This window comes from Molothrus ater, chromosome Z, assembly GCF_012460135.2.
Source record: "Molothrus ater isolate BHLD 08-10-18 breed brown headed cowbird chromosome Z, BPBGC_Mater_1.1, whole genome shotgun sequence".
NCBI lineage: Eukaryota > Metazoa > Chordata > Aves > Passeriformes > Icteridae > Molothrus > Molothrus ater.
Window position 1 is genome coordinate 34,898,201 of NC_050511.2, and position 27,131 is coordinate 34,925,331.

A 27,131-nucleotide genomic window follows, 5' to 3' on the forward strand; every position below is an offset into this window, starting at 1 on the left:
GATTTTGAATTTCAATTTTGGAAATATCTGTGTAACTAAGTAGCAGGAACAATAAACCTTTAAAAGTAAAGATTCTTGAAAATATATTAATTTAATTTTGCTTGAGTTTAGTCTGTGACACCAAGAGTTATGGCAAGCACAGGAAATATTTTGTCAGACAGTTACGGAAACATTGGTTTTGCCATTCCACTGATAATGGTCCTGTGTTTCTTGTCTTTTACATTGAATTCCTCAACTATCACAGTGAAACATTTGTATAGATGGTGATGTCAGACTTACTGAAATAAGTCTTGTTCTGGTACACTTGATAGCTATTAAGGTGCTTCAGTTGCTTCTGATGTCAGTCAGAGACAGCAAGTAACATTGCATCTGCGTAAACACAGTGTCCTCTGAATGTCCTAGCAGCCTGTCTAGTTTCTGTGGAAAGCTCTCTAGAGCTTGCTCACCTTAAGTGTTTAAATCCTGCTGCCTACGAGCAGATTACAAGCATAATTTTTTAAATAACCAAATTGCTCTTAGTCATCAACCTACAGTAATAATTTTTCCTAATTAGCTGGTGTCCCTATCCTAGAACTTGCAGTTCTAGGAGCAGCACCTGGACTCCATTTTGAGTTATTCAGTACTAAATGTCACACCGTATAATGCACTGTACTGAATGTTAATGAAAACTATGTGTGACCTAGCAACCTAATGGGAAACACAGATGTGAAATACAAGTTTGTTACCCTGTTGGACGGCTCAGGCTACCTGTCTGTGGCTACTGCTGGATATCAAAACGTTTCCCTACCTGTGGAGCTCCTACATCACGTGCTTTGCTGACGGAAAGCTGAAGCAGTGCCTACTTTCTTCTAGCACGGCTTCGTTGGCTTTTGGTTTGGTTTTTTTTTTTTTTTTTTTTGGGGGGGGGGTTTGTTTGGGTTTTTGGGGGTTTTTTTTCCTCGTCTTTGTTTCTGTTTTTTGTTTGCTTTTCTTCAGGAAAGGGAAGCGGTACTCTCTTGCGCGGTACTGTTGCTATGTAACACCCCCGCCGTCGCGACGGCCGGGCGCGGCCATTTTGAACGCGGGCGGGAGGGCGGCGGGGCGGCGGCCAATCGGGGGCCAGTCTCGCGCGCCACGCGGCGGCCGCTGCAACGGCGCCGGGCCCAGGCGCGGGGTGCGGGAACAGCGGTCGCTGGCGCGTAACGACGGGTAACGCCGCGCAGTGCCGGGTGACGGCGGGTAACGCCGCACAGTGCCGGGTGACGGCGGGTAACGGCGCGCAGTGCCGGGTGACGGCGGGTAACGCCGCACAGTGCCGGGTGACGGCGGGTAACGCCGCACAGTGCCGGGTGACGGCGGGTAACGGCGCGCAGTGCCGGGTGACGGCGGGTAACGGCGCGCAGTGCCGGGTGACGGCGGGTAACGGCGCGCAGTGCCGGGTGACTGCCGGTAACGCCGCGCAGTGCCGCGCAGTGCCGCGCAGTGCCGGGTGACGGCGGGTAACGGCGCGCAGTGCCGGTTAGCGGCGCCTAACATCGGTAACGGCGGGCCCGCGGCGCAGAGGCGGAGCGGGGTGCCCGCGGAGCGAGCCGTAGTCGGTTCCGGGAAGATGGGGCCGTCAGGGCCGGGGGTGGCGGGGCCGTTGTGGGCGTGGGAGCGACCGGCTGATGTCTGTTCCTGGCCGCCTCTGGCGAGAGCCCTCGAGTTGGTGGCGGGACAGCCCAGCCCCCTGTTGATGCCCGCTCAGTGGTGTGCGGTCTGAAGCGATTCCCTGAATCGGTGTCGATCTTGAGTCGGTGTAGCATAAAAGCCCCTCTGTTATTACCCCGGTGCTAACCGGAGCTGTCTGTAGCTGGGTGCTGAGTTACGTCCTTAAACGCAGTTGTGCCCCAGGTCCAGTGAAGGGTGCCGAGCCCCGTCAGGCCCCCAGGCCGCGCTTGGCAAGGCGCGCCCCGCCAGGGTGAGCGCGGCTCGGCCTCCCGGTGTGCCCCGCAGGTCGGCATTGGCCGTGGCTGCTGCTGGCAGTGCTCCTGGGTGCCGTCTGTTTGCCCACCCGATATACATTTAGCCAGCTGGTTATTTTAATCCTTACAAACTCACAGGTTCCAGAAAACTCCTAACATGGAGCTGGATTTTTCAGTTTTACTGTGTGCTTATATTTCTCGTAATTTGTTGCCATCTAGTGTGATTTCTTGGATCCGTATTGAGTAGATAAGTATCGTCTGTATACATTCTCAGAGCCACTCAAGTCAAAGGTGGTATGGTATCAGGTTGGTTGCACCTTCAGTGCAGAAGACTTCGAATTTATATAGTTTTCCATTTGGAAAGCTTTTAGGTCTGATTAGTTTGGTTTTTTTTGTCTCTTCCTACAAGTGGATTAAACTTCAGTGGTAGGGCCAGGAGCTCCTTTCTTCAGTTAGAGGTGTGGTGTTAAGGTGTTGCAGTGAAAGCCTCCATGAAAAGAATATTGCTTAAGCTCTGGAGAAAAAAGGCTAATATTTTGCACATTTATACATTACCAGAAGCCATTGATGTCTTAATACTGATGGTCATTTTCTGAACCCAAAGTGTAAGATTGTAATTCAGTAATTTCTGACACTGTGGCCACGGTGTGGTCATTAAATGCTGGTAAATCAGAGCTAAAAAAAAGTAAAAGGGTGTAGAGGAACTGTATTATTAGAATTACTATATTTCCAGTCATTTAGATGCTAACAATATATTATTTTTCTAAGTTATGCTTTTACAAATGGCTGTCCTCACATGTCCAGTATAACATGTCTTAATTTGACATACAGAATATTTGAGAAGATTGGTTAAAGCTTTCTAGTCTGTGACAAATAAGAAAAAAAGTTTGCAATGTGAACAGTGTTTGATATCCTGTGTGGAATACTTAATGTTGTCCTGAGTATAAATAAATAAATAAATAAATAAATAAATAAATAAATGTATCTTCTAAATACACTGACAAGTGTCCCTATTGAGACAGTAGAATTACTTAACTCTTAATAGCTATGTCATAGCAGTATTTAGAGATGCTGTTTGGAAGTTAGTTGTGTTATTCTCTGTGCGTACTAAAGTATAACAAAACCTTATGCCTGAAAAGTGCTTAGTGAATTTTACTGGGGTATGTATATCTGGTATGCAATAGCAAAAATATTTAGGAAATCAAATTTTATTATGTGTGATGATAATTTAGACTTTTAACTGAAGTAGCAGAGAAGTTCACAACTGGCTCTGTATGTTTCCCTTGATGGTGGGTCAGGGAGTGTCCAAGGTTTTTGGGCAGACCTTGATGCTACTAAGTTAAATCTTAAGATGAAAACAAGATCTCTACAAAAGTCAGTGCTTAAAGATCTGGGCTTCTGTGTTCTTGTTATACCTGTTAGAGTGAGGAGAATAAAAATGCAGATGAGTTGATTTTTGGTGTTTGGGGTTTTTTTCCCCAGCCCTTTACTCATGCAACTTTACTTGCACAGGTAGTAAGCATCATAAGACATAAGGTTTTTAGCTATGCATTAAAGATGAGTAAATGCTATAGAATATCCAGGAACATTTTCATGTTTTGGATATGTGTGTTGAATTGGCACTGTAATGCAAGATAGTTATATATTGAAAAAAAAGTTTCTGTGTTTTTTCCTCTTTCTTATTTTAGAGAGAAATTTTTCACATAAAAGAAATGATTGAGTCAGTCAAATTAAGAAGACAGTGCATGCTGGATTTCTTCTCACATTATGAACATCTTTGTGAACTTCAAGGCTCTCTCCCTCTGAAAGCTGTGAAGGCTAGCATGACTCGTGATGCTATTGATCTAATTGTGGATCACATCAAAGCTACTGATTGGGCACCACTTCTGAATGCTCTCAGGCATAATAAGACTTTGGCTTCTATTAGAATAAGAAGTTTACATCAACATGGTCTTGAAGAATCAGGTCTGTATAAAAGATAAGTATGTTGATGTATGCATGTTAAAACTTGTTGCATAAAACTTCTCCGTGATGGAATACATGGGGGGAGGAATTCTTACGCCTAAGGAATTACTATAATTTAAGAAAGTACAAAAAACAAGGAGGGTATGATTATAATTGCTTTTAAGCCAATACAGACTGGATTTTACTGATGTGTAGTTTTTATTTTTCACTAGGTGTTGAAAGATACAAAACTTACTTTAGAAGGAGAATTCCAGCAACTCTGTCAAAAGACTTGACTGGCCAACTATGCAAAGCTGTGAAAGGCTGTCTCAGTATATCAGATGTACTAAAACATTTAGAACTGCAGGGTTTGCCTCTGAGGGAAAGAGACCTAGCACTTTTAACAAAGGTGAGAATATAATAGTATGTACAAATACATAGTACATATAGTACAAAATATACAAATTGCCCAGAACAGAGAATAGTAGCAACTAATCTTTGCATATTTGTTGCAGACAATACATGCAACAAATACATGCAAAGATATCTTGTGTAGTCTTTACGTAAAGAATCATAAAGAATGATTCTGCTGAGACTTTTAGCATAACCTGGTCTTAACTGAATGTCTCAGAAGCACAAGGCTTACTAGAAAGATCTTGGCAACATCTCTGCCGTGTGCTTGAGGCGTACGACATAGGCTCACAACTGAAACCATTGTGCATGTATGTGGTAGAAGGGAAGTTGTGGGACACCAAGGAGATAAAAATTGATCCTCAGATGTGTTACTGGAAAGCTCCAGTTTGCACATAACTGGCTTCTAGAGGGAAGGTTGCTGCTGGTTGCCCACAGGCAAGCTTCCTCTGCAAGCTAAAGAAATGAACCCGCTTAAACTGAAGGTGAAGGTTTGCTGGTTTTGACCTTTGTTTGAATCCCCTAGAGTTTCTTGTAAGGAACAGAGAATGAGTGGTTTGGTCTTTCTTTTTTTTTTTTTTTTTTTCTTTTGCTTTTGCTTTTTGCTTTTCAAACACATAACGACATTGTTTGTTTTATTCTTTAGGGCTTGGCCACAGCTTCATCTCTGGAGAGTGTCTCTTTAGCCCACTGTCCAATTGGAGATGGAGGGTTGGAAAGTAAGTTCAGAATCAAAACCTGTAAATATACTTCTCTCTTTTAAGTTTCCAAATAGGTACGCAAGTTTTTCAGTATTTCCATTCCCATTTTAAATTTGTCTATGGAGATTATAAGAACAATCTTTACTTTATTCTGCATAACTCAGTAGCATTTAAAGACTTGAATTTCTTCACTTCAGGCTAGTAAATATATATACTACTTTATAGTGATGTTTATACTTTTATCTAAAACAGCATTTGTATTTCTTTACCCTTTCCTGATTTGTTTAAGCTTCTATAAGTAAACTGAAATCAAATATTTTCAAACTTGTTCAGATATTCTTTGCTGAACATTTGCACTAGAAATGTATGAATTTAGAACACATTAATTGTATTGAAAATACACTCTGTTTTTCAGCACTAGTTCTTTGTCAAAGCTTTTGGCTCTTAAAGTTGCCTCTTAATAGGCCACTGAAAAAGCATGTTCTGATAATGTGGAAATGCTGTGTGTAGATAACATGTGTACTTTTGTTTTCTTCAGCAATCTGTCAGAGTATAAAGAATACAGCTACTATCAGATTTCTTAACTTCACAGCATGTAGCCTGACGTGGCGAGGGGCAGAACATATAGCAAATTTATTAAAGGTAATTTAATGAACTGTCTTAGAATGGAGTGTTTGTAAGAACTTAATAAATTTAATTTTTTACTTCTGCTTTAAAGCCCAAAATCAGTTAAGGCACTTCATGAGGAGCTTGTGTGAATGCCAAAATTAAGTGTATGTTCTTACGAAAGGTGTGACTTTGTATGACAAAAGCAGTTTAGTTTACTGGTGTAAAATTTAAATTTGCTATTTCTTAGAAAAAAACATAAATAATAAAGCATTTTCTTTAAATAAGGACTAGGCCTGTAAACATCTGACGCCTGTTTTCAGGGTGCTTCTTTCATTGTCAATCATTTTGAAAAATGTCTCAAGTATTCTGAAGCACTGGCTAAGAATAATCAAGTTTACAGTTTAGAAGCTGCTGATTAAATGATCAGGAGATTTCTGCCTAGTAGTGTGTTTTAATTAGTGTTAATTGTGATTTCTGTGAAAGCACAAAATTGTGTATGTATTTATTTCCTATTCAATGTGCCTTGAAAGTGTCTGTCAAAAGAAGGTGATAAAATACTTTGTAGCCAAGTTTAATAATTTGCGTTGCAAACTGAGCAGTCACAACAAATATGAGTTACCAGTAAGGTTTAAAAATTAGTTATGTTTCTTGAATTCGGGAATGGTGTACTTACACCAGCATATATTTCTTATACCTACATTCAAGCCATTGAACATGGTTTACAGAAAAAGGTAGCTTGTCATCATGTCCTCAGTTATGGCTTTGCCATTTCACTTGTTAACAGCTTCTTTGTTTGCAAAGCACCAGGCAGTAAGAAGACATGGTCAAGCTTGGGCTGACAGCCTACGTTACAGGAGACCTGACCTTGAATATATGACAGGTTTGAGGCGGATTACTTTGAACTGCAACATGCTTGTTGGAGATAGAGGAGCAAGTGCCTTTGCAGACTGTCTAGGAGAGGACCTTTGGCTAAAAGGTATTACAAAGTCTTTTACTAATGAGCAGCAGAGTAATTCAGGAGTTTCCTTACATAGTAACTACAGACATACTAATGTATATGTACTGAGATATTCCATATGATGTAGAACTTGGCCTATACCAGCAAATTCCTGATATACCTCATATCTGCTTGTTACTAGTTGCTGTAAGGATTTCAGCAGGATCTCCATATCTCTTTATCTCTACTGATATGTTTTCTACTATCTCTATGTCTCACTACTGCATCTCTTAAAATATAGTAGTGGCAGGCAGAAGATTTAAAATTATCGGTTGTAACAGTTGCAGCCAGACTAGTAACTTACTGTGTAGCTTGGGAAGAGTACTGTTTTTTTTCCAAAGAAATCTCTCTTCCTCTTTTGAAGTATCTGAATACTGTTGTTTTATTTAGTATTGTCCTTCAGTATCTTTGAGAATGAATTTGTTCTGCAGTATATGTATTGCTATACCTAGTAATTATACAAAATTACTAATAGTGCTGGTGTAAATCATAGCATTCTGTGTGTGGAATAAAATACCTGTTTTATAGTTTTGTTTTCTAGTATGAGGCAGGTCTACAGATAACATCCATCCTGATGGAAGAGGATCAGATTAGAGAATACTTAAACTGGACAAACAGCCATACATAGGCCCTAATGGGATGCGTTCACAAGTGCTGAGGGAGCTGGCTGATGTAATTTTGAGGTCACTCTCAGTAGCCTTTGAAAGATCATGGTGATTGGGAGAGTGTGCCTGAGGACTGGAGGAGGATAGCTAATGTCTTGCCTATTTTCAAGAAGTCTGGGAAGAAGGACTCAGGAAACTACAGTCTTTCTTGGGTCCCTAGAAAGGCAAGGATGTGCTGCCATCTAGAGGGACCTCAGCTGGCTGGATAAATCAGCTGATGGGAACTTCATGGTGTTTAAGAAAAGGAAGTGCAAAGTCCCGCACTTGGACAGGAATAATATGTGCACTAGAACATGCAGGGGCTGTGTGGCTGAAAAGCAGCTTTGCAGAAAGGGTGCTGCAGATCCTGGTGGACAATGAGCTGTCCATGAAACAGTGAGGTGCCTTTGTGGCAAAGAGGGCCATTAGTGTTTGGGGTGCATTAAGCAAAGACTTTTTGAGCAGGTTGAGGGAGGTGATTCTTCCTCTTTACTCAGCACAAGTGAGGCCATGGAATGTGCAGTACGGGAGGGAAGTGGAGCTACTGGAGAGGGTCTAGTGAATTGCCTCTAAGATGAAGGGACTAAACCAGCTCCGATTTCAGAAAAGGCTGAGAAACCTAGGACTCTGGCTTAGAGAAGAGAAGGCTCAGAGTGGAATCAAGGTGTACAAATATCTGAAAGGAGGATGTAAAGGAAATGGAGACAGACTCTTTCCAGTGGACCTGTGGACAAGGCAAGATGGAGTGGGTAGAGATGAAAACACTGGAGGTTTCTCCAACATGATGAAACCCTCTTACTTTGAGGATGGCTGAACACTGCCACAGGTTGCCCACAGTGGTTGTAGAGTGGTTCATATTACCTCCTCTGCAGATATTAACAGCTGTTTCTTAATGTTGAAAAGTTCTAGTTGTGTTCTTTGAAAGCAATACTCCTGTTTTTACACTTTTTTGATGACTGTTATCATCATGTCCTCAGTTCTCATGCTTCATTTTCTATGAAATGGAGGTTTTCAGCAGGATTAATTTTTTAGATATTAACTATTAAATTAAATTACTAACTAAATGCTATACTACCTCCACTGATTTTTTTTTTTTGCCTCCTTAAACATTTTAGCACTTGATTTGCAGCAGTGCGGAATATCCAATGAAGGAGCAAGGTCATTATTAGATGCTCTTCAAACTAACACAACATTAGTGGTACTTGACGTAAGAAAAAATCCATTAATTGGTATGTACCTGTGTCTGTATTTATTCTCTTTGTATGGTTGTTGGGTTTTTTTTTCTTCTTCAGTAGCTATCTGGGGAAAGGTAAACTGCTTTTAAGAAAAAAAGAACATGCCACGATAATTTGCTAAACATTTTTAACATAGGAAAACAACCAGGATAGGTAATATCTACTTACTAGTCAATGATCTGTTTGTTCACAAAAAGAATTGTCTCTTACAGAAAATTCTTAAAAAGGTGTTTTAATTCATTCTAGGTCATAGTCTGATGAAAAAGATAATTGAAAGAGTTCTCAAGAATGGAAGCAGTGCTGACTCAGAGGTGTGTTTTACACATTTTGGAGTGAGTTTGGGATTTTCTTTTTAGCTTCCATTGCATTTATTTTTTTTAAAGGATGACTTTTTTCAGAATGAATCTAAAACAGCTGTTCTGGTTCTAAACAGAAGTTTGACTCAGTACAAATGAAAAAAACCCACTCTCTAGGGGGAAACCTAAAACCACTATAATGAACATGTTACTGTATTTCTTTCCATGTATGATTTCTTATGGAATTAAAGCTGTCACATGTAATAAAACCTGGATATCCATTTAATGGAGAGAAAAATGGAAATGTGTGTGTATTTGGGCATTACCATAGAATATTAATTAAATATTAATTTAATATTAAATTAAATAGTCCCTCCAGGACTGCTGGAGGGCTTTCTACTACATATGTCCTTGTCAACATGGTAATAATAACTTCTAACTAAAAAGTGAAGGAAACCACAATTTGGAATTTAGCCCTTAATTTATTTTAGAACTTATTTCTTGTCTCTAACTTCTGTAACCCAAATTTTTTAAAGTTGCTCAGGCCTGTCCTTTCAATGCAGACCATCTATGAGAACAGAGTTCAGTTAAAGTACATTACCCCCATTCATCTTGGTCTAACTGTCCATAGAGAGTTCACAGTAATGCACATAAACTGAATATCTAGACTGTTTATGATTAGATATAGTGTTCAAATATACAGAAATGTGATTCAGTTCCCAAAGGAGTCCCAGCAATCCCAGTTCTTGTGTTGGAATTTAATGCTCTTTTGGTTTTTGAAAAGACTAAATAAAGACAGAGCTGTGGATGTGTAGAGACTGTCTTAATAAACTGAAAATTTGTGTACAGAATTTCTGGAGGATTATTACAGTTCCCTACTTCAATCTCTAGAAGACCTTTTTTGAGAACTTGAGGTTGGATGTGAAGAAGTACTCTTTCTGCTTGGCAGATGAGATTAAAACTTAAAAAATATCACAGGAATCACGTGAAAATAACATTTGCCTGGAAATGCTAAAGATAATTGGAAAGCCAGACCATGGAAAGAAACAACTCTGGGAAATCTCCCATATACTAAAAGATTACTTGACTCAAGACATTAGTTTTATATTCAACCAGTTAGTGTGGTATCTTAAGTTTTATTAGCACTGCTAGTAATTCTTCATACTTCATTTACAACATGGATGAAGAAATACTTCCATTGGTTTACTACATAGCTTTGCTTCTTCTGCTAGTCACATCTGTCTTTCCTTCCATCCTGCTTTGTATAAAAAGTGGTTGTTTGTTTTTCAGTAGCATGTAGTTGATTCTCTTCTGGACCTTTTTTTTGGGTTTGCAAGAGTAATTGTCTACTGCTAATTGATGCCCTTGCTAAAACAAAAGGTATATATTCTAGCAGCACTGTGTAGTGGTATAGTGAAATCATAGATATGTAATCATAGATATGACCAAGTGAAATAGGTGATGAAAGTTTGTGTAGTTTCTGAGAGTCTATAAATAGCTCAAGGGAAAATCCATTGAAGTTGTCTACAAAACAGGATACTTTCAGAGCACTAGTTTTATATTTTGCTGTTTTTATACTTGGATGCTTAGATGGTTTACAACAAGAGCAGAGATGAGACAGGCTATGTGCTAGATGAATTTTTGGTTTAACCTAGTAAAGCTGCTCTTTTAGGTGTCTAGCAAAACAAAATTAAAATTACTTTTGCTCTTAGAAGCTTGCAAATTAATTTTACACTTTCTGGGTGTGTTTTAGTTTAAAATGATCAATTCGCTTGCGCAGGGACCAGACCCACCTGGAGACACAGCAAAATTTATACAAGGTTTAATTGTATCCAATGTGAAAAGAAAAAGATCTTCTTGGCAATGATAAATTTGAATTAAACTTAGAGCACAGTAATGGAATTTTAATCATTCTGATGGTTTAGATGGGAATAGCTCTGACATACTGTTCCTACTACTCTGATGTGGGATTTAGGGCCATGTGAGACAGGCTTTGTGTTAGTGTCATCTGTATTTTACTGCTCCAGCACTAGACTCTGTATTAGTGATGCACACTGAAAAGTAAGTAATTTTAGCTGAGTAATTTTAGAATATCTGCCAGGAGTAATTAAACTTTTTATCAGGCAAGGGGAGCCTTTAGGAATAGAACTGTTGCTGTAAGGAAGTGAAGTTTGAAGTACAGCTGTGGCCTTTGATCATCACTGTCTTTTAATTTTATTTTGGGGCTTTTACTGTGTAAGGATGAATTTTCATTACAGGCAAATAAAAATAAACTTTGTGTTTTTTAAAATACTAACTTTATCAGCAATACAAAATTGCATTGGGGAAGCTTTTGTTATTCTGGAGAGCTTTGGTCTGAGCCAGTCATTCCTATCAAGCCAGTTGTCTGAGAATGAAGCACAGAAGCCAGGGTTGCCTCTTTATAGGGTTGATGCTGGGAGATTTTTGCTATAGAAGGAGAACTGTTTTCCACAGGAGAAAGGATAATATTGGATGGGATATTGTAGTGATGTTTTGGGAACACATTCTGGTAATGTAGACTATCATCTGCTTAAATTTGGGCCTTGTGAGACTTCTGTTTTTTCTTGATTTTACATCTTATAAAGTTTCCTGTAAGTACAGTGTTCTCTAGATCTGAAAAACTAATTTTAAATACGCACCTCTTCAACTGTCAGTTGCTAAACAGATTTCTTTTTCTTTAAAAAATAAACCAAATTCTAGTTTAAGTGGCTGATGTCTTCGTCTTCCAAAGAAGCTTTGAAAACTAAGCCAAAGAAAAGAACTATTGTCCTAGGAAGTGGTCGGAAAGGAAAAGCTACTATTCGTATTGGTAATTCTTTGTTTTTTCTGCCTATAGTACATTTTGTCTAGAAAATTTTATCTTAATTCTTAAGAGCTTAAATTAAAAAATAAAATGAATGATGTGTCTAAATGTTAGTGTTTACAGAATGTTTGTCTTCAAAAAGAAAAAAAATTGTTCCTTCTTAATGATATAATGCATCTTCTGTTATCATTGGTATCATTGGTAGGAAACTTACTCTTGTTTCTAGTACTGCTAGATACATGGCTGGAAAAATGGTAGGATATGCTGACTTTAAAATGTGTGGAAGCATTGCACATATTTGTACTGTGTCTCCACAAGCTTTCACTTCTGCAAAGCTTGGCAGTAGTAAGTTGTCTAGTTCTCCTGCTGTTGTAACCTTTCTGTAGCAGGCTGTCCTCTGCCAGAACAAGCAAACATGCATTTTTTAACTGATGTACAAAATGTTCTAAAACATTTTTTAACTTCATGTAAACCTATTATAAATAGTATGTTTAAAATAACATAGGTATCTTGAATATTTATAATTAAGTACTGATAGATGTGATACTCAACATTTTTCAGTAAGCTACTAAAAATTTCACTGTAATACATTTCACTGTCTCTTGTCTTCACTCTAGTTATCTGGAAGCAGAGAGGTAAGTGATCTGGGTGGTAATGGGAGGAAAAAATGCCTGGCAAATGTGGTTGTGGAGGGTTTTGTGGTTTTTTGTCTTTTTCTCTGTTTTGGGGTTGCTGGTTGTGTGTGGTGTTTTTATGTGCTTTGGGATTGTTTTTTTTAAGAGAAGGACAAAGTCAAGCTGAAAACTATCCTGTTTATTATGTTCAGAATGAATTGAGATTTTGAATCCTAGTAACTAAGTGATGCATTTCTATACCATTACAAAATCAGTTATTGTACTGATCTCAGAAAAACAATAACCTGAGTTCTCACTAGTTTAACTGTAGGAAATATAAGATGATTAGTTTTCAAGACTTACCAGTTTCTGGCTTAGAGAGAATGTGAGGCTCCCCTTGCCCTGATAAAAAGTTTAATTACTCCTGGTAGATATTCTAATGATGATCCATATTAGGTTTCTTTCTGAGTCTACATTGATGCTGTATGATTTAAACAGCAAAATACCAGACCAGTAAACCCTACTTTTTCTTATTATTGTTCTGAAGGGAAGAGATTGCTGGTGTCCTGTACAAGTGATGTGCATAAGTATCAGCTTTATTTTTAATTATTTTGCCCATAAATAAAATAATGTTGTTCACTCTAAAGCCACTAGAGGGCAATTTGAAACACGTAGATGCCTTTACTGTTTGTGTGGATGGTTTAAAACCATCTAAAGCTCTTCTGCTACAAAGCTTTGCCTCCTTTTTTTGAAATCCAGCTTGTCTTGCATCAGCCTAAGAGCAGTTAAGTATACCATCTTATAATCTCAAGGTTTTGGATCAAGCTTTTTTTTTATTTTAGCAAAATTAGACTGAATGGCAGATTTCCTACAGTCCTTATTTATCACATAGAAAATTTTATGAACAGTAAGCTGTGAATTCTTATGTGAATAATAAGGTATCATGAATTCTCTTTTCTTCTCGTCTTGTTCTTCAATTCAGGATTATCATCTAAAAAATCTGTAAGTCCTGGGAAAAAAAATTCTACTGTGAGAGAGAGTTACTCACCAAAACCACTACCACCAGGCACAAAGGGCTTCCTTCCTTGGCGGACTGCAGAACGTGCAAGGAGATACAGGTGAGGTTTTCATAGTACAAGAGAAAATACTAAACCATAAAATTTGCATGATAAATACAGCAGAGAGCAATGTTAGCTTTTTAAAATATGATTTGAAAGTTACACACAGAATGTTGTAACTGTTGTCAGAGTTTTTTCTGTTTATATAAATTTTGAGGATTTTACATAAATTCTTCTCTAGTAAGGATTTAAAATACACAAAAATACATGATAGCCATTCATATGCAGCAAAAAACCCCACCACAACCAAATCTACCTTCTCTGCTTATTCTTTTGTTAATAATGATTTATCAACTGTATCATAGCTGAAGAGGCAAGTTAGCATTCTAAACTTTTAGTATAGTTGGTTTGAGATCCAGTTCATGCTGCTTAGGTATTTTCCTGTCTCTTTTTTCTGCTTCACCCCACTCAATACCAGCATAATTATTGTGATCATCTAAGAGCGGTAAATTAAAGTAAAACTGAAAAAAACTTACACATGAAAGCCGTCTTTTGAAACAATTCTTGTTTGTTTTTGTTTTTTTAATCCATTCCCAAGATCTTGGCCTCTCAAAATGGAGACTATATAACTATTTAAACAAAAAATTTACTTAATGCTATATTGCAAGTGTGGTTATTAAGTTTGTTTTTCAAAATGCTGAACACCAAATTCTCCTATTGACTTTAGTTCAAAATAATTAACTAAACAAGATGCCTATTGAAGATATTAATGTTAGCATCCAGTAGTGTTGCTCTAAATCATGATTAACTAGGGAGTACTAATCGAAATAAGAATGTAATGAGGCTTAAAGGGATGTAGTGCAGTGTTTGATGCTGTTTATTTACTTTTACTGCTTCACCTGTAAGAGTGAATTTTGTGTTCCGAGCATTTTGTGCATTTCTTCCAAATTTTGTGTTCGGAGCATTATAAACTTTCCTCAAAAGTATGGTTTTGATTTTTTTTTTCTGTACTTCAGAGGCAGGGCAGCGGATTGTGCTGGGGAATTGCCATTGAAGATTCAGGTACTGTTTTTCTCACACACTGGTTTTATTTTAGTGGGTAGCTGCCTGAAAAAAGAGGAAAATGTTCTCAAGAGATTCTCGTTGTCTGAAAGCTAAGACTGGAACATACTTTTAAAGATTGTCACTCATAGGAGTAAAAAAAGAAAGTAGTTTACATCAGCCTTTGGTTGAATCTTCTTTGATACTTGGTTTACTTCAATTTCTATCTCTGTATCTTTTGGGTTCTTAGTCTTAGGAGCTGGCTGAGTTGGAGTATAGGCACAATGCCTCCATAGGCAATAGGAATAACCAAGAGCATTTTTCTCTGAACACTTTCTGCACCATCTTTCCTGTCTTGGATTTGGATTATATGCTTATTTTTGTACTTCTCTGTGAGCTGCTCTACCAGGAGAAGAAAAACCCCATCTTTCTTCCTTCTCCTTTGTATCTCATTTCCATCACAGAAGGATCTGATGGCTGCAGAAGCCACCAGTTATCCTCTGCTCTGGTGTAGGCTTCCCATGGACTGCAGTCCTTTGGGAAAGCATGGGTATCATAGGATGCCTGTGGGCAGCAGCTCTTTTGACCCATCCCTCTGCTCTGACACAGGTCTTCCCTGGCTGTAATGAGGGTATTGGCTCCACCATGGAACCCCTTTGCCTGCTCCCAGCCTTATGTTCCCTCTGCTTTTTCTCACTCTTTTTGTTCCCACCTCTTGTGCCTGTCTGGCATTTTATGCCTTGCAAAGGGTCAGCTGAGACTGGCTGTGTCCTGTGTGGGGCAGTCCTGGCTATGCCTTGCAGGGATTAGCATTTCTGCTGCTAAATCCTCTCCACAAATACTCAACATAGGCACACATAGGATTGTTTTTTTTTAATACTGTTTTATGCAAATTTATTTCATAGATGTATGGCTGGGCAATGTGTATACATTGTAAAGGACTCTGGGAAACAACTGTATTTAAATTAAGCTTTTGATATGATTTAATCTTTGATTTTTGCTAAATATTGTAATGCTATGAGTGGGCATGGTTTTCTTTTCTGGTGTAACTAGACAGCTGTACCTGTGAAAGTGACACTAGAACGTGCTTCTACATCTGAAACTGAAGACACAGAAGATTTAGAGAATGTTGTCCAGCAGACTGGTTTGTCAAAATCATTAGATAAGACTGATGTAGCACAATATCAACAGTTACAGGTAAGAAGCATGTTCAGTGCCTTAGATTCCGTAAAGGCAAATTATATAAATTAAACCATGTTTTATTCAGAAAATTGTAATTAAACAAATAACCAGTTTTGGAGCAGGATTTCAGAATAACTTAATACAGCTGCAGTATGTGTAATTTCTCTCTTGCATCATAGTGCACAGATCTTTTGATCAGTGTTATTTTCTTTCAAGTATTTCCTTTATAAAAGTAACTTAGTGTTATTTCTAAGAGCTAAAATATACAAATAACTGTTGTTTAAAAATAATTACAGAAATAGCTCAAAATGTTTGAATTCCATTTTATAATTGGGCCTAGTAAACTTTTTTCATCTGCTTTTTATTATTCCTTCTACTTCTTTGATACTTAAAAAACTTAGCAGTAGTGAAACAGACTATTTGTGCAAATATCTTGATTGGGAATCTTCTTATAAAAGAAAGGGGTGGAGAAAAGGTATGTATCAGTGGCTCTGCAATGCTGCTGAGGTAATCTAGCAGTATTGTAAGGTAACACCCTCAGGCAGAATAAATGAGGTAGCTGTTTCTAAAGTGTCAAGATTTTAATTCTGTTCAGAGAAAGCAATGATTACTTCTGTAAATAAGATCTACAGTCAGTCTGGATTTGCAGGTTGTTGTCAGAGCACCACGCTGGGTGAATATGCTGTTTGTATGTGTAAATATTGGACTGTATACCTGTCCAATAAGTATTAAAAAACAGTATACCTGTATTGGACTTGTACACCTGTCTTTGTGTATGAGGAGTGAAGTTAAGTTAAATTGCTGTAGGTTTATCAGTAGTGGGAATGTTTCGGCTCAGATAGAGTTGTGGAAAGCAAAAGGACTGTACAAATACTGCATGAATAAATCCCAGCCTTTTCAGCTGATGTATTTTTTCTTTAGACCTTCTTCTCCCTAGAACTCTTGTTCAGGAAGATTTCTAGGTTTTCACATGTTGCTGGAAATTAATTTTATAGTAACTTTTACTGTTAGTGTGCAATGTATTGACATTGTGCTGTGTAGTGGCTTCAACACTTACCAAGAGTACTTTGTCTGAAGTCATAGAATTCTGTGTCATGTGCAAATTGCTCCAAAAACCTGTATGTAGGAACTACTGTGCTTGCAGAAAGCTTTGGATGTATTTATTCTTGCTTTTTGGAGAGGGAAGAATATTTTATTCATAACACACAGCAGAGGCATGCAGTGTTTTGTGCTCTGGGGAAGGGTTGTCATACTGACCACTAGGATGTCTTATTGACCATACCACAGCTAACACATTGGTGTTAGCTGTAGTACTACATGTAGGGCAGCTATAAGGAAGAGACAATTTATGATTAATTTCAACTTCCTTGGAGAGAAACCCACAAATTTTGGCAACCTACTGCAAAGTTTTGATTTTTGTGTGCTTGTAAAGGTCGAGATTTTCATGACTTTCTGAATTTGAAAACCAAAATACTTTTTTAGGCCATGGTTGCTTATCAGATAGCACCAGTTAAGCAATCTGCACTTGATTCTGTGCCTCACCCATTGTTTTTGTTACATTCACAAAAAGCAGGTTTCACATTATGGCAGAATCAAGCTATCAAATTGGCCCCACTGAATTGTCTCTTTTCCCTCTGTCACTTAGCCTTTTCATTTCTGGCTTCAGTCTTTTTCTCTTGTGCCTTTTAACATTTGTCTGATCATAAGACTGTCATTCAACAGGTGTTACTGTGCAGTAGCTTGTGAGGGGAGGTGCTTTGAGGAACTGATCCAACTGAAAAGTAGTCCAGTGTATTTGGTGGTAATAGACCTTTCAGTTAATGGGACTACCAGTTGTGTTAGAGCAACGATGGGAATGCAGAGTGGGAATAAACAGTAAGGGGTGGGAGTTCCTTAAACTGCTTCCTTGTCAAAAAAAGTTCTCCAGACATCTCTTGATGTGACTGAAGGACCAGACTTTCACTTAAGTATGCTAGTTTTGGAGAACTCCTCTACATCCTTCTGCAGAAAAAGGGGCTTTAGGCATACTACTTAATAAAACTAGTAGTAGTACTTAGTTGTGTTTTCATAAAAAAAAAAAAAAAGACTAGGCTAGTGAAAGCCTAGTATCTGCTTAAATGAAAAATGAGAACTGATAAATATTCTCTTCTTCCACAAGAGGGAATCAAATGTCACAATTTGTTTTGATGAACTATGTAGTTGAGGTAACTCCCATACTTTTAAATTTTAACTAGGGATTTAAATGGTGAACTTTACCCTAATTAGTTATCAGGGCAACTCTTTCTACATCTCACTACTTTGTGAATTGCAAAGAAGTAGAGATTGCACTGTAACTGTATTTTTTTTAAGTATGATGCAGTCAAATAAAAGAACAGTTACTAAATTTTTTAAAATACAATTTTTTGAACTTCAGTTTTATACCTCTGTCTAGTGTTGAACAGACATACTGCTTATGGTAATTCTAAGGGCTACCTATATTTTTGATACTCAGTTTCATCTTAAAGTCTATCAGTGTTATCTTTCTGGGCTGTAATACTTGAAGGCTTAGTCTTTTAGCTTGGATGTACATTTACCTCTCTGATATCAATTTTAATATTTTTTTTCTGCACAGAGACTAGGGCGTTGTGTAAACTAGTGAATTTCTTAAAAGCAAATCAAAGATTAAAATGTACATATAGTTGTAACATAATGGTGACAAATTAGTTTCTTTAAATGCTGGCTTTGCTATTGCTTATGAGGAGATGCAACTGCAGTGTTCAGTTTTGTTATGAACTCAGTCCATAACCATAAAATACTATGTACATATCAAGTGTGATAAATCAAGTTTAAGCATCACTGCAAAACATCTACATTTCTGTTTAAAAAATTGTAATAATTTGATTACTGTCTAAGCCATTGACCTTCAGCATTACAAACCAGCAATTTGAAGAAAAAGGTCAGCACTTTGATCTTTAAAATTATCTAAAATCCATCCACAACAAAAATACTAGAGAGCTATGGTTTCTAAAGTAGAGTTCCTAGCCTACATCCTAGAAACTTCAAAATATGAATAATTATACATATGCACATGCACTATAAATGGAAAGGTAAGAATTCTTCAGTCTGTGATAGCTAATACTGGTCTTCAAAGCTAGGCTGGGGGACTGCCAATTTGTCAGTGCAGAACATTACGGTTTCTACTTTCTGTGCTGTGCTTCTGTGTATGTAGAGGTTTTGTAGCTCCCATTATTTCCACATCTTCAAAGGTAGATGGCAGTAAGATTATGATATTTGTGGATGGTTCTCCTTAGATATTTGCCCCCCACCCTGTGCCTGCAGGTTAGACATAGTGCTAAATCTGCTTTGATGCTCAAATAGGACTATGATAAAGATATGACTAGCTTTCTACTTGCAGTGTTTGCTTGGTTGATACTAGTCTAGTGATTTTAGGAGTGGGCTTCACTGGAATAGTGACAGACCCATAATCATCACTTGGAGTGGTTGTAGAACCTGCATCTTGGAACCAATTGCAAAAGTACCTTGCAACTTATAACACCTTTGCATTTGTAGGTTTATTTTTACTATGCATTCTGTTGCGCGCTAGTCTTCTCAGTTGGTTACTTATAGGAAGTGCAGTAGTATGCATTGGAAAAGCTTTTACTAGTAAACAAACTATTTCAGTACTACTTGAATCTTTAATTCTCTTTAGAACTGGTTGATACGGTGCATACAAAATGCAGTGTCCTTTTACATATGTGTGCTTGTACACGAAGTGAAAGGGAGAAGTTTTGTATACTGTTAATTTGTACAGTCTAATCTCTGAAAAATAGAATAGTGTGATAATTTGAACAGTTTTCACCTTTTGAACCAGAGGATTGTTAAGGTGTACAAGAACAAAAATTCTTGCTTGTTTTTCTAGTTCAGATGCTGTAATTAAAGACAATAATGCTCAGCTGGGATGCAAGAAAATGTGGTATTGCAAATCTTGACTACTCTTACTGAAATTGAGATTTTAATTAAAATACAAGTTTAGGCATCTTATTAATAACACTAGAATATATTTATTAGGTGTTTTGGATTTGTTTTTATTCTTGTTAACTCAACACTAAACTTGGAATTGTGAAAAGCTTTTTATTGAAGAACTAAGTGAAACCAATTAGAAAGAGTACAATTCTTACATTTCAGAATTTTGTATTCTGACTACTTAGAGTACAGTTCTTCAGAATTTTGTATTCTTACAATTATAAGAAGGAATAAAGAAAGGAATAAAATCCTGGCTAAAGAGTATAGTTGGAAAATCTAGATATGGCTGCTAAGAATTTCTTATTAGAGCCCAATTTGAGCTTTATGATATAGATATATTTAGTTAAAAATGATGCTTGAAAAAATTAAGGGGAAGTAGAGAAGAACATATGTTCTTGATGGTTATGTCATAGACCAAAAAGATTTGGACTGTAATTTCATGTGATCTCTTGCAGTCTTACAAATCTGTTAAGTGAATCACACTTACTTCTACTTCTCTGTCTTAATATTTTGCATCCTAGATGGTCTACTGGTAGGCCTCTGTCTTGTATTTTTGAAGAAGGTATGTTTGGAATGCCATTTGCTAGCTGTTAAGTTTTTTCTTATTGCATGTTAATCTGACATTTTGAGATAAATTTCATGATAGTTTATCTGTGTTTTGGTAGTTGGAGCTGGAAGAATGCATGGAAAAACTAAAGGAAGAACAGAAAGCTAGAGTAAAGGCTGAGGAACGATTACTAGAGGTAAAGATACTTAACGATATTTACTTTTAAAGGAGGCACTGCTCAGAGAATGCACTTGCTTAGGGGTAATTATCAATGACCGCTGATGTGTTAGCTTTCAGATTTTCAGTTCAAAGTCACGTGGATCGTTTACTGTTCTTAAGGGCAGTGATGAAATCTGTGTTTAGTAATGTTTGTTCTACTGATTCTGTTCAGAGCCTTGAACTCCAGCTCAAGCTACTCTTTCAATGTGTTTTATTCATTTTCTGAAACACTTATGATCTGGGACATCCTGACACTTGCTTTTCTCAAGAAAGTGATTAAATCTATTTGCAGTATGTACACATAGATAGTTCTTTGTCTCCCAACTCACTAACCATGACTTGTGCTGAAAGCTGTGTTGCAACTGTTGTTCAGTTTGGTTTATTCTGTACCTTTGGTTTTTAAGTCTTATTTCTGCAGGCATTAACCATATGGGATGGTTTTCTGCATGTCACTTGTTGTGCAGTTCAGCTTTGACAAAACTGAACAACTTATCACAGTTGAATTGTGAGGTCTGTTTCCCCTCTGCTGTTGCTGACCTAAAAATATTCTTCTGCATGAATAAACAGAATTTCTTGTAATACAGTTGAGTGTAAGGTAGTGTAAGCAAAGGGATTTAGTCCTTACATGTGATTTGGAGGGAAGTGAAAGCAGTGATATCCTTTGAAATATGAGCAACAGGTGATACCCCACAGCAGATACCCACAAAGAACTCCCCACTTCTCAAAGACAGATTGTAGCCCTCTTGTGTGACTATCCCCATCTTCCTGTGATGTGATGTGCACCAGTAGGCTCTGCTGCCTGTCTGTTTTTTAGATCCTTAAATGCTTTTTAGGCTGAACATCCCCTACAAGAAATCTTCCTCTGTCAAGGCTAGGCTGGTTGGATTTAGCACCTTGAACCAGGAGATGGAATAAAACAAGTAGCATTAATCTCTAAAAGTGTTTATTTTGTTACTTACTTATCACCTACAGTGCACTACCCAATCTGTAATTTTTTCATCCTCTCATAAAAAATACAAGACAGAAAGCCTGTGGTAGTACTTGATTTCATAGCTGTAATCTTCAATGATGAGTTAATGCTTCCCTCGAACACAAAACCTTGTATATCTTGTAGTGATCACACAGTTTTCAGTTTAATCATCAATTTGATTACTGGTCGTTGTGGAGAAAGATTGAATAATCTTAAACTTTCACTTTTGGGATGCACAGGGCAGGGGAGAGTTAACAGTAGTATACATAGTACCTCCAATATAGAGCGGTGAATATAATAGGGCATTGGCCTTCATTAAAGTTTTTAATGGTAAAATAAATTCTTTGGTGTTAACATGTCATATAATAACTACACAGTAAAACAATATGGAAGCTAAATTTTTCCACTTGTACTTGATCTGTAACATCCTGTACATATTGAAGACAGTGCTAAGCCAGTGGCTTTGAGTGCCTTCAGGAATATCTATGGAAGCACAGAACTGCAGCTGTGGATAAGCAGACCTGCACAGAGCTCATGCAACAGTGCCCTGAAAGTGTGTGGTACAGCAAACTCTGTATCTTGTTACATCAGTTATGATGCTACTGTTTAGGCACACAGGTGAGGTTTGATATTTTGGGGTCTTTTAAACTGAAAATGAAAGAAATTTCTTTTTTTTTTTCCCTGCATAGCTGGAAATTGAAAATGCAAGATTAAGGAGTCTAAATATCTCCCTATCCGAGGTTCTTCATGCACAATCAGTAACCAACATGATTTTGGAAGATGAAGGTGTTCTAGGCAGCATTGAGAACTCTTTTCAAAAGTTTCATGCTTTTTTAGACCTCCTTAAAGATGCTGGGTAGGTTGTCACTTTTAGTCTTGCTGTGTTTCCTGAGATCTTTTCAAAATTATCCTCACAATGAAGTATGCTGCCTGCTACCCTGCCAGATTTCTCGGTGTGTACTCTGAGAGAGCAAAGGAAAATAAATTAGCCATTTTTTAAAATAAATTACCTATTGTTTAGTCTTTTCCTAGTGGCAAAGGCATGATCTAAATACTGTTCAGCTAAGATGCTATTCATGCATCTGTCTTTGGGAAAGGCTTTCAAGAAGCCTATTCCAAAACAGTAGAAAGCTTCTATTAAGGTGTGTTTCCAAGTCTTTAGTGAATCACCTTTGGCTCTTAACATTCCCACAATATGAAAGGCTCAAAATGCAGTTGAACTGCCTTCAGAGAGTGTCCTGTTACCTTGTGCTCTCCATTCACAAATTGAAGTATGGAAATCTACATGGGATTTGTATCTCCAGCCTTTGTATTTTAAGTCTGTATTTATTGTTAGTAGTAGTAGTAGTAGTAGTAGTAGTAGTAGTAGTAGTAATAGTAGTACTACAGAAAATTTATTGAAGTTTGTATTACCACTGTATCTGCAATTTGTCAGAGGATGGTTCATCCTTCCCATTTTTCAAAGAATTTCAGCTTGAACCCAGCTTGTAAAGTTTGTATGACCAAGCATGGCAGTCTCATCCACAAGAATGGAATGATATGAATATGCATTGTAGTCTACTTTGTGGATTCAGAGAAGATCACAGAAGATTTTATTTGCCCTCCCTATCTCCCACTTCCAAATTGTAGTGATATAACTTGGGACCTAAGTGACAATGGCCTCAAGTTACGCCAGGTGAGGTTCAGAAGGGACATTTAGAAGGGACATAGAAAAAATTTCTTCCCTGAGAATGTGGTCAGACATTGGAACAGGCTGCCCAGGGATGTGGTGAAATGGCCACCCCTTCAAGTGTCCAGAAAACATCTTGATGTGGTGCTTAGGGGACATGGTTTAGTGATGAACCTAGCAGTGTTAGATTAATGGCAAGACTTGATGATATTAAGAGGTCTTTTTCAACCTTAATGATTCAATGATTTTCAACCTTAATGATTCCATGATACAATGATTCTGACTTGCTGTAAACTTTACCCTGAGGCTGTGTTTTAATTTTTGTGACAAAACGGTTTGTAGAGTTGCCATTACTACAGGAGTTTCAGATTTCTCAGGAAGGGAAAAATGCATTTTCACTGCATGAAAAAAATTTCTTTATATCAGCCCTATGTCTATTCATAGTAAATAAGGAGCTTCACTGAGCATTACAGGATCCCAGTCATGAAGAATGCTCTTTTCAGTAAGCTTCTTTTTATCATATGTTATGCTATCAGTTAATGACTGCAACTTTCCACTTTTTACTGAGGCTTAAAACCCACATGTGATTGGTTTGGCCAACTTACAAGCTGGCAGGTGACCCAACATCATTGTATTTGTGAAGCTTGTCATTGACATGTTAAGAGATTATGCGATTTGGAGATGTGCACCAATTTCTGCTTGAATGGACAGAGTTTTAATCTTTGTTCTGCCTGACATGGAATCTCATTGCCAGTATGCTGCTCTGAGCTAACTAGAGAGCTTCATTCTCAGCCTTGTAACACTTGTTTTGATTCTGCAGGCTAATTGTGCAAAGTCAAGAAAATACCTTCAGCTGCTTGTTTTTGTCTTAGTTAAGATACTCTGAGCTTCACTTAAAGTAATAGAAAACTATGTTCAAAGCTTTAACAGATTCTACTTCTGATTTTGAACGTTTAGTCTTTCAAAAAGTAATAATAGTTTGTGTGATTTTATATTAAACATTTATCTTACAGCCTTGGACAACTTGCTGTATTAGCTGGGATAGACCAATCAGATTTTGGTATTTTGGGGCATCCACAAATGAATGCTACTCTCAGTAAGCCTGTGAACGTGGTAAAGGAGAAGTCCTTTGAAGAAGAAAGACAGGAACATACTGAGAATAGCAAAGTAAGTCTTTATAAGGAATGCTAGAGGCGATTCTACTTTATACTCTTTAATGTACTTTTTAGCTGTTAATCCCCCTCTGATTCATGAAGTTATTACTGGAACCCTTTGCTGTAGCTGCATTTATACAGATCATAATAATTCAGTGATTAATGTAAGCTTTTAAAGTGTTTACCGCTAGGAGCACAAACTGCAGTATTTTGTAATGTATTAAGCTTTGGTGGTAATTCTGTTGTTTCCTTGTCTGAAATAGGAAGTTCCAGTAGTGGAATGCATCCATTCAAATTGGAAAATACCATGATAAGGTTTCTTAGAAACATTTAATAATGACCTATAGTGTTTTTAAGAACCCTGGTCTTACAGGAGAGGCTATACAATGTACCTACTGAAAATCATAAATTATCTTGTAAGTAATAATAGTGTATATGTCCAGTCCTGATAGATTTCTCTGTGGCCATGACATGAGCTTCAGGCAACTACAAATTTGTAATATTTGTAAATATTGCATAAAGTTTGAGGTTCTACTCTGTGAATTGATAGTAAACCTTGAGTATTTTTCAAAGGTGATATTAGAATTCGTGTAACAAAGAAAAAAAACCCAGGCTTTTTAAAAGGCTGTTAAAAATTTAGATACTGGAGGCCTATAGCTATGTCCAAGTTGAATAAAACTTTTGTAATAAAACTTTTGTACTAAGAATCACTCTGCATTCCAGTGTGTTTCTTATATCCAAAGTCTTCCACTCTAACTCTTTTAATTTCCTCAAGAACACATGAGATCCTTAAATGTAATGTTAAAAATTTGGGAGTTGTTTTAACAGTGTGGAGAGAATTTCCAGTTTTGCAGTTTGAAGACTCTTGTTCTTGCCTCCCAATACTGGTGATTAGTTTGGGTTCTTGTAGCAGCTAGGTGTTGTGGTATAGAGTGTTGAGACTAGTTTGGGTTCTTGTAGCAGCTAGGTGTTATGGTATAGAGTGTTGAGACTACACTTCTGTGAATTGCTAGTAAACATAAGGAATTGCAGGTGTCTTGGGATGGTAGATGTGATTAAGTTTTGGCTGCTTTTGTGTAACTGATGCACCTCTGGTATAAATTTGAAGCTAGATGTGAAACTGTAATGTGCCTACTCTGTGTCATTATCGCCCTAGCAATCTTCAGAAATCTGTTTTGAAAGGTGATAAAGATTGTTCAATTGCTATTACTCTGTGTCTTACCTGTATTAGGTAAAGACTGTATTTTGCTCTGCAGACTCCAGTATATGTGGCAGTTGCAAAACTGTCTTTTTTTTTCTTTTTTTTTTCCCCTCTCCTCTAGTTGCCTGTCTTTTCATTGGAATCTTTTGTTTCAGAACAGAGCTGGGGACATTCAACTTCCTCTTCCTGGCACATTTCAATCCCAGATGGTTGTGAATAATGCCTTTTCATCACTTAAAGAAATGAGAGAACTTCAGACTGCTGGACAGCAGTACCAGCCAGGTTTGTGGAGGGAAAATGAAGCTCAAACAATTAACCCAAATAAAGAGAATAAGCCTCGAAGTAGTACTCCAGTATTATCTGAGAGGAGAGTCAAACAAAATGAACAAGCAAAAGGACATCACTCAGCAAGGCAGTTGGCTACCGGTCTGCATTCATTTGCTGATTCCAGTGTACAAATTAGAAGTGATGATAGCACAATATCCAGTGGTATTCCTGGTGAAAAAAGCAAAAATTATTCCTCTAAGAAACACATTCCTCTAGCAAATGAAACAGGAGACAAAAGTAGACTGCAGATAGTTAATGTTAGCTCTGGAACTGATACTATAGGATCTGTTTCTGAAATACAAGAAAGTATACCAAGTGTTAACAGCATTTGAAGTGGTTCTAAAATGTTTCAACTGTTCTTTACACTTGCAAGATTATGTTTTGAATGTCTCAGTATAATTAGTGAATTTTTTGTAAGGTTTTGTAGACTTTGACTTTTTAAAGCATTGCATACTGCTCAGTATTCCTGTTTCATGCTTGCATTCTTTGTCACTAGATGTTGTCACTAGATTTTTAGTTTTGAAAACATGTGATACAGCTAAAATGGTACCCATGAGTTTGTACTACACATGAGGGACTCAACATATGGATTCCATTATCACAGATTTTTGAGCTAATAAAGTTAATTTGAGTACAGTTTTTTCCTAGTGTTTATTTTCAGTGTATTTCAGTGGGAGTGCAGAAATGGTTTTGGGGCAAACATCAATTCCTGCATAACAGTGTGTGGGTATGACATTCTGAAAATTAGTGGAAGTTTCAGAGTCAAAAATGAGCCCAGAAACATTGCTATAGGAAACCTTTACATACAGCCATCATTAGTGGTATGACTGCAGATCATAGAATAGCACATGCTGGAAGGGGCCTCTGGAGGATGTGTAGTCTAACTCAGATTGCTCTCAAGACCTAGAGAAGTGTGAGAATGTAAACTAAGAGAATTATCACTGTTTTAAAACTCTAGGATTTAGCCCCAGCATCTTGTTCTTGTCCTTGTGCACAGGCAGCTGGTTTGCTGCTTCTGAACTAGAATATACTTATTATGTACAGGAACTAGGCAGGATGATTTAGGCTGAATGGAGAGAAAAAGAGGCCGTAACTATTTTTTACTCAGTCATCTGCTATGTGATTTCTGGAACACATAGGATCTGTAGAAATTACTGACTCCAGTTGCTTGACAAATATGAAAAAACTCATGAATCCTCAAATTCAATCCTACAGAGCAAATAGCACAAGATTACTTAGCTATTGCAGTATTGCACAAGTAATTGCACAATGAAAGTATGTTCTTTGTACAGACTTTGTCACTTCAGAATATTAGAAGGTAATATATTAATCTGTTATTTTTCACATATTTTCCCAACTGCTTGTCTAATTTTTCAGTCATTCTTTGTGATTTTGGTCTGACTAAACAATTACTTGCAATCTGTAATATTCAGCAGTAAAAAGCTACCTATTCCCTTTTTTAAATCTAAAATTCTAAAGCTAATCACTGAGAAATGCTGGATAAAATTATAAATTCAGAAGTGTTTTATTTGTGAGGTTAGGA

The 27,131-nt window shown here is 37.4% G+C and overlaps 1 protein-coding gene across 4 annotated transcripts; it reads left to right on the top strand.

Moving 5' to 3' along the window:
- Positions 1–1,376: 1,376 nt before the first annotated feature.
- CEP78 (centrosomal protein 78) lies at positions 1,377–26,224 on the top strand. Of its 4 annotated transcripts, XM_036403323.2 has the most exons (16): positions 1,379–3,908; positions 4,121–4,296; positions 4,945–5,017; positions 5,538–5,641; positions 6,410–6,584; positions 8,365–8,478; positions 8,731–8,795; positions 11,502–11,610; positions 12,222–12,239; positions 13,201–13,336; positions 14,293–14,338; positions 15,371–15,514; positions 20,167–20,244; positions 21,927–22,093; positions 23,920–24,073; positions 25,417–26,224. In XM_036403323.2, the coding sequence occupies exons 1-16, from the start codon at positions 3,656–3,658 to the stop codon at positions 25,918–25,920; spliced, it is 2,316 nt and encodes a 771-aa protein (XP_036259216.1). In that variant the 5' UTR covers positions 1,379–3,655; the 3' UTR covers positions 25,921–26,224. The 4 variants fall into 4 exon arrangements, with proteins under 4 accessions (XP_036259218.1, XP_036259217.1, XP_036259215.1 ...); XM_036403325.2 differs by lacking the exon at positions 15,371–15,514 and having other exon boundaries at positions 1,377–3,908; positions 8,731–8,816; XM_036403324.2 differs by lacking the exon at positions 12,222–12,239 and having other exon boundaries at positions 1,377–3,908.
- Positions 26,225–27,131: the final 907 nt, after the last annotated feature.

Bases quoted from the DNA above. Each gene is read 5' to 3' on its own strand.
- CEP78 (XM_036403322.2), top strand. From the start codon at position 3,656: ATGATTGAGTCAGTCAAATTAAGAAGACAGTGCATGCTGGATTTCTTC. The intron at 13,337-14,292 runs GTGAGGTTTTCA...TCTGTACTTCAG, and splicing joins GAACGTGCAAGGAGATACAG to AGGCAGGGCAGCGGATTGTG. The intron at 15,515-20,166 runs GTAAGAAGCATG...GTGTTTTGGTAG, and splicing joins CACAATATCAACAGTTACAG to TTGGAGCTGGAAGAATGCAT.